General features: G+C 47.6%; 1 protein-coding gene across 1 annotated transcript in view; it reads right to left on the bottom strand.

Moving 5' to 3' along the window:
• Window positions 1-2,763: 2,763 nt before the first annotated feature.
• Window positions 2,764-14,562, bottom strand: part of fnbp1b (formin binding protein 1b) — a 28,803-nt gene continuing 17,004 nt past the window's right edge. The window contains 11 exon segments of the mRNA XM_067250213.1: window positions 2,764-3,905; window positions 4,177-4,338; window positions 4,451-4,517; window positions 4,519-4,578; window positions 4,752-4,884; window positions 5,370-5,479; window positions 7,794-7,829; window positions 8,114-8,128; window positions 10,603-10,695; window positions 13,503-13,651; window positions 13,654-13,690. Of these exon segments, the coding sequence (XP_067106314.1) occupies window positions 3,727-3,905; window positions 4,177-4,338; window positions 4,451-4,517; window positions 4,519-4,578; window positions 4,752-4,884; window positions 5,370-5,479; window positions 7,794-7,829; window positions 8,114-8,128; window positions 10,603-10,695; window positions 13,503-13,651; window positions 13,654-13,690 (1,041 nt within the window). The 3' untranslated portion in view covers window positions 2,764-3,726.

A 14,562-nucleotide genomic window follows, 5' to 3' on the forward strand; every position in this document is an offset into this window, starting at 1 on the left:
AGGAACGTGTAAATAGTTATATGTGGTAGACTTCAATGAGGACGGATCTTTTTAGTAACACCAGTGATAGTAAATGTTGTCCAATACGAGGATTTTGTCTGGGTTCGTTGACTGCGCGGCGGGGCTGACAAACACAAGGGAGATATCTGAAACACCGTAGATATCCACAGACAGATTGTTCTTCCTCACACTTTCCACGTTATCCTTCGGTTCATCCTCACACTTCTTGCCTTCGTAGACATACGGCATGAACACGTGGACACAACATTCATGGACCTCATCATTCAGACTCGACAAAAACAAGAAACGGAGCTGTCAAATGTCTTTCGTGTCCAACGGTGACCCTTTGAGTCGCCGTGGTCACACGCACGGCCATCATGCTCACAGAGGCTGCAGGGCAACAGCGAGACGACGACTAAAACATACAGAAATGCGAGAAAGCTACGGAAACAATAAACCACAGGCACAGAACCCGGAAGGTTGGCATACACGTTAGAAGGTGTGTTCAGGCAATGAGGGGTTAGCTGATCTGAACGGGTTGCGTGACGTGGGGGTTGAGCGCCAACCTAGCGGGGGGCGGGGGCGAGGAGGAGACAGGGCAAGCATGCACACAAAGCACCGCCCGGGAGAGGCTCCGCCCTGAGCTGGGACGCGTCACCTCGGTGAAGCGAATGACCAGTCGCTGCTGCCTAAGTGGGAGGGGCTTGTGGAGGGGGTAGTCAGAGAGAGGAGCAGACAGTGGACAGAGACATCGTGGTTGGATGGTTAGAGATGAGTGGGCGGGACCAACACCCTCCCTCCCTGTCTTTTCTCCAAGTGTCAGTGGAGGATTGTTCTGTTCATGGGTGTGATGGTCATCACGCAACACAACACAATGCAACACTGGTACACTTCAGACATCCGATGACTAATGACTCCTTGCTTTCTTCCTCCCGTCGAGTGAGACCTGCGGACGTGAAAGAGTGAAGGACGTGATGGACGGCTGGCCCGTCTTCATGGCAACCCTGCTCTCCAGCCTCTGGATGCTGAATGGTTTCCATGGTGATGGCGCTGGGTATGAGTTAGTGAGAGGGGCGGAGGGAAGCTGTGCTGGGACTGACTCCATACCTCCATCAATCCCGCCCAAACACACACACACAAACACACACACACACTGTGCAGGAGGATGGAGGAGTGGGGGGTGGAGCCTCCACCTCCTGGCCGGGTTGTGTGATGGGGGCAGGCGGGACACTAGTCCTGGTCCTGGCCTGGTCCTGTCTCTGACCACATCCCTGGTATGCCCTAGGAGGATGGGAGGAAGGAGGGGGAGGGCAGTCAGGCGGGGGTGGGTGGGGGGCGGGGATTACAGCAAGATAGCCAAAGGTTGCCATGACCACACAGTGCAGCCCAAGCGGAGTCGGCGACATCGACAAAGAGCGAAGCTTTTTGCGGAGACAACGTGGGAAATAATAAAACGTCTGTTGTCATATTGATACAGAGAGGTGTTAGGGTGCAGCTTTCGAATCGCTGCTTCTGTGTTTTGGGGGGTGGGCGGGCCGAAGGGTGGGGTGGTTGTAATTGTAATAAGCCTCCTGTTATTGTATTGATCATTCTCTCTCTCTCTCTCTCTCTCTCTCTCTCTCTCTCTCTCTCTCTCTCTCTCTCTCTCTCTCTCTCTCTCTCTCTCTCTCTCTCTCTCTCTCTCTCTCTCTCTCTCTCTCTCTCTCTCTCTCTCTCTCTCTCTCTCTCTCTCTCTCTCTCTCTCTCTCTCTCTCTCTCTCTCTCTCTCTCTCTCTCTCAAGGTGAAAGGGAGGACGTGGTTCTCCAGGGCAGCTTGCCCTGCCTCTCCTTAGCCAGCCTGACCCTTTTAGGAATCTGTAATGTAAAGGAAAACAACAAACGAAACAAACAAACAAGATGACAAGAAAAGAAAAGCAACACGTTAGAGCAGTCTGGAGGGAAGAGCATGGGTGTAACACACAGAGTAACCCCCCCGGAACGTTCTGGTGTGGAGAAGAGGGGGACAAGGCAGGGAGGCTGTCTGCTCTTTGGAAATGTTTGTGCTGTGGAAGATGGAGGGAGGGGGTGAGATGTATCCGGGGGACTGTCTTGTTTATGACTTCCTCCAAAGACAAGCTATTTCTCTCTGTTATCACCGACAAGAACTTGAACATGAAGAATGTAGCAACTCTGCCTTGTTTTCTAGTCTGGTGTCGAATGAATGGGTGTGTGTACACTAGGCTGACAGCAGACACTTGGAACTCCTCCAAATTTGGAACATGCAAAAAACTGTATTATGCAGAAAATGACAAAAAAAAGAGAAAAACAGCATTGTCGTGCCCCACATTTCAAACTGAGTCCCTCATTGTGGGAGGGCTGAAATGTGTCAGTGTTAATAGCACTCACATACGAGCGATTGAAAAGCAGAATTCCTTTTTTTGTTGTTGAAAAAAAACAAGATAGTCTTTTGATCCGGCAGTAGAAAAAAAAACAAAAACTTGCTGGTTCTTCCGAGATATGAAAAACACATCAATAAACACAGTAGTTTCCATACACACACAAGGCTGTATTTAGACCATGCATCTCACACAGAGATCACACAGAGAAGCTCAGAGGAGCCACATGCACGGAGACACCACAAGACTTTCAACCCCCCAGGTCCATCACCATCTCAGTCTCACGCCGGGCCTCACCAGAGAACCCCTCCTCTCCTCCTGCTCCTCTTAGAACCAACCAGGAACTGGAACGAGAGGTCCAGAACAATCCAGAACTATCGTTACCACATGCAGAGCTCCAGAACACAAGAAACAAAAACAAAACAAACCCCAAAAAAACAGTTCTAGTGCTAGTTCTACAACTCTCTGTTAACTCTGGTTATGGGAAGAAGACGTTGTTGTCTCAGGTACAAGAGAGACCAGACAACGTGGTCTCTGTAATCCCATCTGGGGGATTGGGGAGTTAAGGGGCACGGGGGCAGTGTGGTTGTATCAACAACAAAACAATCATAACAAAAATATTTTTTTACATCACTTTTCCTTACAGCAGATTCATATTCATCAATTGAATCATTTAATATTGCATTTCTATCCAGCATGCTTTTCCACTACAGCAAGAGAGCACGGTTCTTTTCAGATATGACGTCAAACATCTAAGACGATCACTTAGATCGTTTCATTCCTGTCATAAAAATATTACAATCATATACTCGAGCAGGTGTAGTATAACATTCATCGCGATCGTTGTCATGATGGGGCGATTGCTACCATTGAGCTGAGGCGCGTGGAGAAGTTGTTGCAGCACAACTTTGCGACCGCAAGGGGTCAATGTGGCACCTCGACACAAAAGAGATCGAAACGTTTCTCTTTGGGCTCTGTATGACTACATACACGAATACTCGAGTCTGCATCAATCTGGGGGAAATGTCCCATTGCAGACCGTTTATCTCATCCTATCTAATCATGTCTTATCTAATATCTTACCAACAGTCACTCCTGTCCCAGAAGTCTCTGCACAGACGCCAACTGTGACTGATCCTGGCAAAATGATTGGTCCATCCGAGTGGGTGGGATGAGTGGGAGGTGCAAATGCCCCCCCCCTAAGCCTTTATTCTTCTCTACGCCCCCACCCGATACTCTTCCAATCAAAAAAGCCCTACTCTATTACCTTCTACTAAGAGTTCTTTAACTCCTCCATCTACCCACCCCTTAGGCCACCTTCCATCCTCTCACCCCCCATGAAGCCTTGCAGTTAAATGTAGGTCATAGCACCTTTGGCGTTCTTTTCCAAAAAGACCTCGACGTACGACGTGGGCACGTAGCCCTCCTCCTCCTCGTTCCTCCGCACGCGCGTCCAGCCGTCGCCCTTGTCTTCCTCAATCACGTACAGCAGCTCGCCCTCCGCCACCGCGATGGTGCCCTCGTTGTGACCTGGGGAGGGAGGGAGACAGAGCGAGAGAGACAGAGAGACAGAGAGAGAGAGAGAGAGAGAGAGAGAGAGAGAGAGAGAGAGAGAGAGAGAGAGAGAGAGAGAGAGAGAGAAAGAAAGAGAGACACACAGAGAGAGATAAAGAGAAAGAGGAGGAAAGAGTGTAATTTGGATAGTGTTTGTGTCTGTGTGCTTGCGCGAAGGTGAGAATTTGCGAGCGTGTGACAATGCGCGTGGGTGTGACAATGCGCGTGGGTGTGACTGTGGGCTCACCTTCGAAGGGATAGAGGGCTTTACAGGTGCCGATGGTGGGCAACGTCTCCTCGTCATCAAACTCGTCATCAAACTCGTGGCTCGGCGGGATGGGCACCTTGACGACCTGAGTCTCGGAACTCTGCTCCTCTGTGTAACTGCCATCTGGGCTGCTCAAGGGCCAACACACACACAGTAACTATAGCAACAGGCACACACACACACACTCAGGAGTGGTACTGTGAAGCCGTGTGAAGATGTTGAGCGTGTTGTGTGTGTGTGTGGCCACTGTACCTCTCTCTGTCTTGGGCACAGTTGTTGCTGACAGCCGGGGTGCTGTTCTGTGTCTCGTACAGAGCGCTCTGTCCTTCGTGGCGGGTCGCTCTTCGATGGCATCCGTCCCTCTACCTCCCCCAACCAACCCTGGAGAACACATACACACACACACACGCACACACAAAGATCCGAGAACACACACAGTCGTTTATCCTTACATCATCTGCCATCCTAACAAGGACCAAAACGGTTCCCTTCAGCCCCTAAATGACCAACCGACCTTGGGTGCATATCAATTTGACCCCTTCGTGGAAACTCACCTCAAACTTCTGCACCTCGACCTGTAGCTTCTCGATGTTCTGACCTAGCTCTGCGAGGCGGGGGTCCACACTGCTGGGGTCCCCCATCTGAGGGTTCTTTACGTATACGTCCTTCATCTTAGTCAGCGCGTCCCTGGAGGGGGGAGGGGGGGGGGGATACAGGGATGTCCTTGTAAATCCACCACAAACACAATCATTACAGCCACAGCCATTCTATCTCCTGCAGAGTGTGAGGAGAGTCCAGTTGGGCGTTATCTCCAGAGCCGAAGCCCGTGAATTAACTCACTTTTTAAGTCATTTTTAAGTCCACAAGAGTGGGAATCCAAGTGTTCTGATTCAGGACCGACTCTGCCTTTTGAATCAAACCTTTTAGTCAAGCTGACTCAGGATCAGTTGCCACTGGATTAACATGGTCTACCAACAGACTAGTTCCATTTGGTACATTTAACAAGCAGACTAGCTATCCCTGGTAGATCGAACCAATAGACTAGTTACATCTGGTCCATTTAACCAGTAGACCAGTTACATATGGTCCATCTAACCAGTAGACCAGTTACATATGGTCCATCTAACCAGTAGACCAGTTACCTCTGGTCATTCAACCAGCGGACTACTTGCCTCTGATCCATCTCCTTCTGGACGTCCTTGTTCAGGTCGTCGATCTTGTTCTGCAGCTTCTTCCTCCTCTGCTCCGGGGGGAGGTGGCTGAAGTCCTCCGGTCCAGAGCCCTGCAAGGGAGGGAGGGAGAGGGAGGGAGAGGGAGGGAGAGGGAGGGAGGGAGGGAGAGGGAGGGAGAGGGAGGGAGACAACTGAATGAGAGAGTACATGGGTAAACGATGTGAGTGTCAGTCAAAATGATTGTGTATGAATGGATGAATGAATGCGACATCACACTTCGATGTTAACAGGTGGGTTAGTCTATCTGGCGCTACCATTGTTTCGGGTGCAGTATCCCCCTTGTAGTGGACCAATGAGAAAAAGCAAGACTAAGTCGGAGACCAATCTGGTGCAGGTGAACCCATGATCACAATCTGCTCACCGTAGATCTAGACTGATGGAGACACTGCAGCGTTGCTACAACACACCCGTACTGCTTTGGCAGGTTTAAGTGAGTCCAGAACTCACAGCGAGTACACAACGTGAGCCTACTGGCGAGACAGTTCACCTATTCAACCCCCGAGCCTAAATCAAACCGAATCCTATTAAGTCAGGAAGACCATTTCAGGCAGCCGAGTGAGGTATTTGAGAGTGAGCGTGTAATGGATACAGAGGGCAGCTCAGGACACACAGACTGGATGACGCGTCCTAATATGGTCGACGAAGCTTCCTGGCCCGGATATCAGCCATATCGTATGGAATCCGATGAGTCATTGTTAGCGTGCGCTGGTCTCGGGCCATGTTCAAGCCGAGTCACCTCATTCACAGTCAGAACACTGCACACTGCACCTCAGAAAGCCCACTGATAGATTTGTAATGGTAGAGCAGGGCTTGTCTCGGAGAGCTATCGTCTTGAGGGGCCAATGTGATTTCAATACACCAGATTATGTTCATGACCTGTTTCACTTAATGATTTCAATGACCTGGTTTCACAATTGAATAGCTCGATGGCCTGGTCTCCCTGTTTTAAGTGGATTTAGGTTTTCAAAGAGATTCAAATGACACTTAATTCTGCTTTGTTTAAGGTCATGTGTGGATAGAATAGGTGAAAGCTCGCATTTTGACGAAGGAATATCGATCCTAGCTGGACCAGAGGACCTCTGTCCTGGGCCCAGAGGCCAGGGGTCAGACACAACAGAGGGGTTACCAAGGTGACCTTACCCCTTATTTCTGGACCACAATGCAGCACTTACCGGGCATGCAACACAACAGGCAGGTGTCACTCAAACATGCTCTGTCACATGCTCCCCAATAGCATTCACATACTGGCTTGTGTATATCCCACTACCTCATGCCACCTCCACCACCTTTGTCATGCTATTATATCATGCAGTTAGAAATAAAACATGTTTTCGTTGTACCATACCTTCATATTTTTGTGAAATAACAGTACTGTAATTTGAATCACATTGACAAACAATATTTTCAATAATTGTCATCAAGCTTTGACTGAACCAGATCTTATATGTTATGAATCATGTTGGAACAATGATCCTTTTTCCATTTTAAGATGACTTATCTACAGTCATCACTGTGAGGAACTATGAATGTACACAGATTGTAATCAGTCGTTTATGGACTATTGATTGGGTCAACCTTTGATAATCTGTATTGATCAGCATTCTCCTTCATGCTCTGGCTATATATTGTGTGTTTCTGAACCATTATGAAGATGTTCCATTCGAAAGAGATTTGATAAAAATGTTATACCCTAAGGGTAAGTATGTATGTCCCTGTACTGACTGTAAGTCGCTCTGGATAAGAGCATCTGCTAAATGATTAATTCAATGTATAATTGCCCTTAGGGAACTAATAAAGTGTTGAATTGCATCCGAAACAATTCGTTTTAATAATGTATAATGTATGTCATACAATCTATATTCATACAGCAGACGGTTATATCCAAAGCAACTTTCATTACAGGGGGATTTGAACCTGCAACCTTTTGATCTGCAGAAGTGCTTCTGAGACCCCTTCTGAGAGAGTTCACTCTCCACCCAAGGAGAAGGTCATACTTCCCCTTCCCTTCCACATTCCAGTGGAAAGTACTTTGTATTCCTAAGTCTCAGTACTGTCTGGATCTAATACCAGAAGTTTTCACTGCCAAAACAGACCGTCAAACCCACTCCGATTCAACCCATGTTTTGCAGCAGAAGCAGCAGTGTTTTGTGTCTCTATAATCCCAAATACAATGACCGTAACCATTTATCTGAAGGATTTTTGAAAATATTATTATCACTGTTAAAGTTAGCAACTATATCTACAGTTTTTGCTTCTTGTTTTTGAAACTACTGATTACACAGCGACACGGAAGTCAGAGTAACAGAGCTACAAGACGGACGGCTGGACAGATAGACAGACACGACACGGAGTCATTCTGATCACCTCAATGAGATTCCGGATGTGGGAATTGAGTGTGATCTGCACCGAGTTGGGAGAAACGCCACACAACAAAAACAGGACGACAAACACAGACACGCAAACAAACACAACAAAAAACAAGATCAAATGAGACAACAACAAGGGTTTTCTGACAGTCCGTCTTAGTGTCAGAACAGAATGAATACAATTTAATCAAATAAAACGTCCATTCAAACAGAACACCACACAACGATTACGGAGTTATCGACCATGAGTTACTGGGAGGACGTGCATGCAACTAATGGTCATGCCGCTACGGTTGTTACGGTTGTGGTCATGCTTACCAGCTTGAGAGAAAGCTTCACGGGGGAGAGAATAATGGCGAGGTGAGCAGGAGAGAAAGAGACAACAGACATAGGTCAATATTGGCAGAATATTTAAGAGCACGGTCACTCCACGACAAGCCACAACAGAGAAGTTGTTGACACGAACATTGATGGTCAAGCTTTCCTTGGCTGAACTTCACCATTTGAGGATTTAAGAGCTGGGAAAATGACTTGAGACTTTGCTTTTGTTATTGAATTGTTGCTCTGCCGATTTCTTTAAGCGTCAAAAGAACGGAATTTCGGTCATGAATTGAATAAATACATCAACAAATGACTCAAGCTCCAAATGCATACTCTTTCCTCTTCAGGTGAAGTTCAACATTCAAGTTGTGAAAATGAGAACGTGTTTAAAGTGTACTGACTGAGGGAGCGAAGAGGCTGCCACAAATCTGCAGTCAGCATACGGTGGAAGGAGCGAGGGAGAGAGAGAGAGAGAGAAAAAGGACGTGAAAAAGAAGAAGAAAGGATGGAAGAGTCAACACAGCAGATGGATAGACAGAAAGAGAAGAGAGGAGCAGCAACAAAGCCTCCATCATTCCTTCCCTGCATCCCTCCATCCTGTCACTGCAGTGACAAGCAGAGGGGCAGCAGATGGCGCTAGGAGCACGCGGCACAACAAGGCAGCGGACAAAATCACATGATCAGACTGACACCCTGACGGGGAGGGGGTGAGATGGTGTTGTACTGGTACTGGAACACACTGGTCAACCTTAAACATACAGCTGTGTTCTAGTCACTAAGCCAAAGACTACATCCCATTTAAGACTGATAACCTACAGCCTTTTCTTTTACGAGAAGAACTTGCAAAGGAACCACGACATTAAGATTCATCTTTACCCGAGAGGCAAATTAGAGGAACGGACAACCCCCAAAATTCAGATGGAGTTAATTTGCACCTCAGGGTCAGGGTATTACATGTTACTAGTGTGGTAAAGCGTGGGTCAGGAGAGTTTGATAGTGAGCGGGGAGTCATGGAGGGTAGGTTCTCTGCCACACACACACACAACCACCGGCTCCAGCTGCTCCGGCAAATGACTGATAATCCTGTTACAGGCAGTCAGGCTGCTCCCAGGATGATCAATACTCCTTTCCGATCTGGTAAGCGAGTCATCCACCTGCCCTCCCCTGTCTCCAGAGATCTATTCATCATGCATAGAAAACCTTCTCTCTGTTCCTCAACAGACAACCGTTACACAGGAACCATACAGTAGGAAGCTTAGGAGCAAGTTGTTCAGATCCTACCTCACGCTCAGCCTGGGTTGTCTTGTACATGCAGTTGGGTGCATCTCCAGTCTCTGAATGTACAACTGTATGTGGATATGCCTGTTTAGTAATTACCGTATGGATGGGATATTTGCCATTTGTATTTTCTTTGTGGCTGGGCTATCTTTTCAACACCCACCCACCCCAACCACCTAGTACCATCAGACAAACAGGTATATACATGGTCTTATGCACAGGCCACAGAAACTACAATGGGTGGATATGTAGAATGCCAGCACACAGAAAGCCTTGGAGGGGAAGATTCTGGGAAACGTAGGCTAAAAAAGGGTTACCGGCACCTCCGTCTGACCATGCAGAACCCCGACCTGGGCCAAACAGTGTTTCACATCCTTAGAAACCCTTTGGGGGGTTTATTGAGTCTGCCTAAAGTCAGGTCATACAGTATGAGTACAAGTATGCGGTTTGAATTGTTGAGACCATCGTGGCCAGGCAAGATCAATCAAGTACCGAAATATTTGATTGGGATTGAAACTGTATTTGAACCCAGGTTTAAACACCCTTAAAATCCAATGAGAAAGAGCACTAACAGATAAGAGCACCTGGCTAGCTGGGAGCTAGCATCCATTCTCCTGCTAACCTGAGGCTTGGATCAGTGCTGAGGGCTCGAGATACTCTGAGAATCCCTTGAAGATGATCGTCAGGGTGGGTCTGGGGCCGTCGGAGGCTGGCCGGCTGGAGGGGTGTAACGGAGGGACACGAGCTCAGATGAGGGACGGGTGATGAGGTCATCCTCTCTGATCAACTGACTGTTTGGGGTCATGTGACAGGGCCATGTGACAACACGGAGGCAGCGACAGACAGAAGCCTCCTTCAGACAGAAGATAAAGATGACTTTGTGTTTGGAAAGAAATCATCTTTCATCACTGTGAAATGTGTTTTTTTTGTACTCAATAAATGTGTGCGTATTTCTTTGTGAGTGCATCATAAAGGAGTACATGGCGAGAGCACAGTGAGCGAATGGAACTCTTATCATGATTTGATGACACTACTGTCTGTGTCACACACGGCCCCACACACACACACATACACGCACACACACACACTCTCAGTACACACAGTTCATTTCCTTTCTCTTTCCCTCACTCTATCTCACAAACACACACACAGATTCTCTCTTCTACACACACACACACACACACGCACACACAAACACACACACTTACAACATATTTCCTGGCTTCGAAAGCGTAAGTGGGCTGGCCCAGAGTCCTCTTCATGAGCTCTTTGTGATAGCAGAGTGAGCGAGGGGACTGCTGCTGTGGTGGGCATGGTGAGAGAGAACACAGTACCTGCAGTTACTGGAGCACAGGCCCACTAATGAGGACTAAAGGCTCACCCTCCCTCGCTCCCTCTTTCTCTCTCTCTCTCTCTCTCTCTCTCACTCTCTCTCTCTCTCTCGTCTCTTTCTCTCTCTCCCTCTCTCTCTCTCTCTCTCTCTCTCTCTCTCTCTCTCCCTCTCTCTCTCTCTCTCTCTCTCTCTCTCTCTCTCTCTCTCTCTCACACACCTGTCCAGGCATTCATTATTTCTTCACTCTCTCTCCAAATTCATCTTCCATCATAACTCTGTTCACGCACGCACACACAGTTGGCCTGGCGGTAGATCAGAGTGTGGGCTGCCGGGGGGGGAGGGGTGGGGTGGGCAGGATAACAGCCCCTCCCACAGAGCATGCTGGGTAGAACAGGCTCTGAGCTCTGAGCGCTCACTCAGCTCGGCCCCCTAGTGAACCTAACCTTGTCCAGCTCTCCAATCAACTTCTAAAGCCCAAACCACAAACACCTGTTATGTAGCTTAAGAATTACAACTTCATGTTCACGTTGTCATTCGATTTGTCACCACGGTCATTCTTGTGATAGTCATTGGGACCATTGTAACAGATATACTGTAATTAATAAAATATATAAAACGTAAAGGTAAAGTTGAAGACTTAGTCCTAAAACCTGAAAATACTGTTGATACACTGATAGTAGACAGTATTGTTACTATGGTACTAGACATTCCTGTCATTACAGTACCAGACAGTACCGTTACTATGGTACTAGCATGCACTGTTCCTATGATACCACTACACTGTATTGTTACTATGGTACTAGTCTGTACTGTTGCTATGGTACCAGACATCATTGTTACTATGGTACTATCATGGCTAGTTGGTTGGCAGCAGATGGCAGAGGCCTGCTGGACGGTCAAGCCAGGGCTGGGATTCAACCCTGAGGACCAGACCGGGGTCAACCGGCCACCTCATCGCTGTCTGGAGAGAATCAGATCCTTACCAATCCCTCTCTCTCTCTCCTTGTCTCTGTGTCTGTGACTCTCTCTCTCTCCTCCTGTATCTTGTCTCTGTCACTCTCTTATCAGTCTCTCTCTTTCATCCCCAGTGTCTCTCATCTTTCTCTCTCTCTCTTTCTCATTCTTGGTCATCAGGCTGTATTACTGTTCTATTTACTTTTATTGACATAGTTAAAAGTGAATAGAACACAACAAGAAATATTAACACTTATACTAAACGTATATATACAGGAAAAGAACATGAATACTTAAACCGACATGGACTACATGACAGAGGATGAGTAAGGATAAGGATGTCAGATGTAGTGAAACCTGGTTGTGATCAACCAAAACCTTCTCTGACTGGTCGGGCCGATCCTTCCGCAAGAGGTTGTACTAGAGGTCAAACCGATTCAATGAATTCAAAGTCTGGGTTTGGGACCAAAAACTGAACAAAGAACACCCCTTCACGTGCTCAAAGAGTTGTTTCAAACACTTCCTCTTTAGGAAACATGAAAAAAAATATGAGTAAAAAAAAGAACTCCCACTTCCTGCTGCATCTGTTCAACCGAAAAAACTTACTTCCTGTTCTGTTGACCTTTATGTCATTTCCTCTTTGATAACGTCCCTCAGAGCTATTGTTTGACTATGACCATGGCCATGTCGCTGATCCAGCTCGACTGCTAACCTATACAACTCTCATACGCCTGGGACACTACTGCCCTTCAGATACTGCATCCACCAACACAAACAAAACTTTATCGGTTGAGTCAGGAAGTTGCACGTGAGTGCCCCGCCCGTTCCTACGTGACAGCTGTGAAGCAGACTGGCTTGAGGCCTGTCACTCCAGACCCACTTTAAAAGACCAGCTTCTGTTCGTGTTGAAATCGAAGCTACACCCGACACCTAAGTAGCTGGCCTGTAGGAGATAGGTGTGTTGTAGTAAACCAATACAAAGTTGAAAAAGGACACAATATCTGTCTCGTCAATCAAGAGAACCTTCTTGAACCATTATGACCTTATCATGCCTCCTAACCATGACGGAGGCAGAAGCGGGTGGAGACCCAGGCCAAAGAGTAGAGAAGCACAATATCAATACAAGTCCTTTGCCCAGCCTGAACTCTTTCCCGATTGGCCAAGGCTGCTGGCTTCAGTGGTGAGGACGTGGCAGAGATCCCTGCATAGACCGACGTCTCTGTGAACCGCGGGTGCAGCTTCTGCGTGACCGTATGGACGGTCGGATGGAGATGGAGAGGACGGGGGGGATGGAGAGTGGATGTGTGGTGAGACAGAGGGACGGCTGGACAGACAGTACGGACAGTCTGGGTTCAGAGAGACAGCAGGGCTGGGGGGAGCATGCTAGAGAAGCAGGTCAGAGGGAAACACTGCATGGGGGACAGGGACAGGGAAACAGGCCTTCGGGCCTCAATCAATCTGCTGGATTCCACTGACTTTTGGAACTCGTGAGGACCAAACATGACTGGTAGGATGATTGTATTTTGTTTCACTTAAATAACTTCAATTAGATGCATTATTTGTTTGTAGTTTGAATTGTGTCATTTCGAGGTCATAAGCTGTCTGTCTCCACCCATTAGTAGCTATGACCTCCAATCGACATGATGCATCAATGAGAGCCGGGGCTTCTGATTGGCTCAGAGCAATCAGAGCTTCCCCCATGATGTCACGTCCCCCTTGCAGTGTTTTCACATGGGGCGATCAAAGACAGGGGAGAGTACACGAACACACACACATTGCCACAAGACAGGCACACACAGAGAGACAAACACACACACTTACCCCTCGCCTCAGACTCCGGAGGCAGTGCATTTTGGGTTTGGACGTCATGAACTCGTTGAGGCGATGTGAGAGGGGCTCCTTCTGCTGCTTGGGAGACTGGGGGTCGTGTGGAACAGCAGAGGGTGAGGGCGGGGACGAGGCCGGGGGGGCGGGGGGGGCTGGTGGGGGGACGTTAACAGGGACATAAGCTACCAGTAAGAGAGGGAGCCGGAGACGGAGAGAGAGAGAAGGAGGTAAAAGGAGGGGCAGGTTCCAACGAGAGAAGACAAAAGAAAAAAGGAGGGAACAAACACGAGATGATAAGGCTCCGACAAATGTTACCAAAAAAAAAAGAAACGGATAACAGAAGCCAAATAAACAGTGAACACAGGGGACAACCAAAAACAAAAATGAAAAAAAAAATATGAAAAACATCAGTTTTTTCAGTTGTTATTCTGTGTGTACTATTCAGAGTCAAAACACTGACGCTGACAAATTAATCGGACACGACGACATCAAAGGAAAGTCAGTTAGTCAGTAGGAAGTGTGAGGGTTGACAAGCAAGCTGGCGCGCGCGAAGCTAGGGAGTGTCACACTAAGCACATGCAAGCAAAGTTCATTCTGCGAACGTTCCGCGCCGTGTTTCTTAGTTTTGTGTTTTTGGTCCTCTTCCCATGCCAGCGCTCGGACGCTCGGACTAGAAACTCTCGTGGCAGCGGCTGAATTTCAGGGCATTGTTTGAAGAAACGGGACTATTCCAAACCACGGCAGAGGTGATGAACCAGTGATTTGGGGGTTAGAGAGAGCGTTCCAAAGTTTAGTTTGCATCGTTTAGTCAGTGAACATGCAAGAGAGGGATTCAGACGTGCATCTACAGAACCAAAGAAGTGAGTAAAAAGTGAAAGTATCAAGCCAGTGGCGTTTCAACTGCTCTCTTGCTGGTCACTATGGAGCAGTGGCAATAATTGAATTGGGACCCATTCATCCTGTCTGATGCAACAGTAATCTAAAGATAGCCATACTAGCCTTCAAATGAAGCAAAAAGGTTTCATTATGAAACATAATTTTGTTTTTTTCTAAG

This window comes from Osmerus mordax, chromosome 14, assembly GCF_038355195.1.
Source record: "Osmerus mordax isolate fOsmMor3 chromosome 14, fOsmMor3.pri, whole genome shotgun sequence".
NCBI classification, from domain to species: Eukaryota; Metazoa; Chordata; class Actinopteri; order Osmeriformes; family Osmeridae; genus Osmerus; species Osmerus mordax.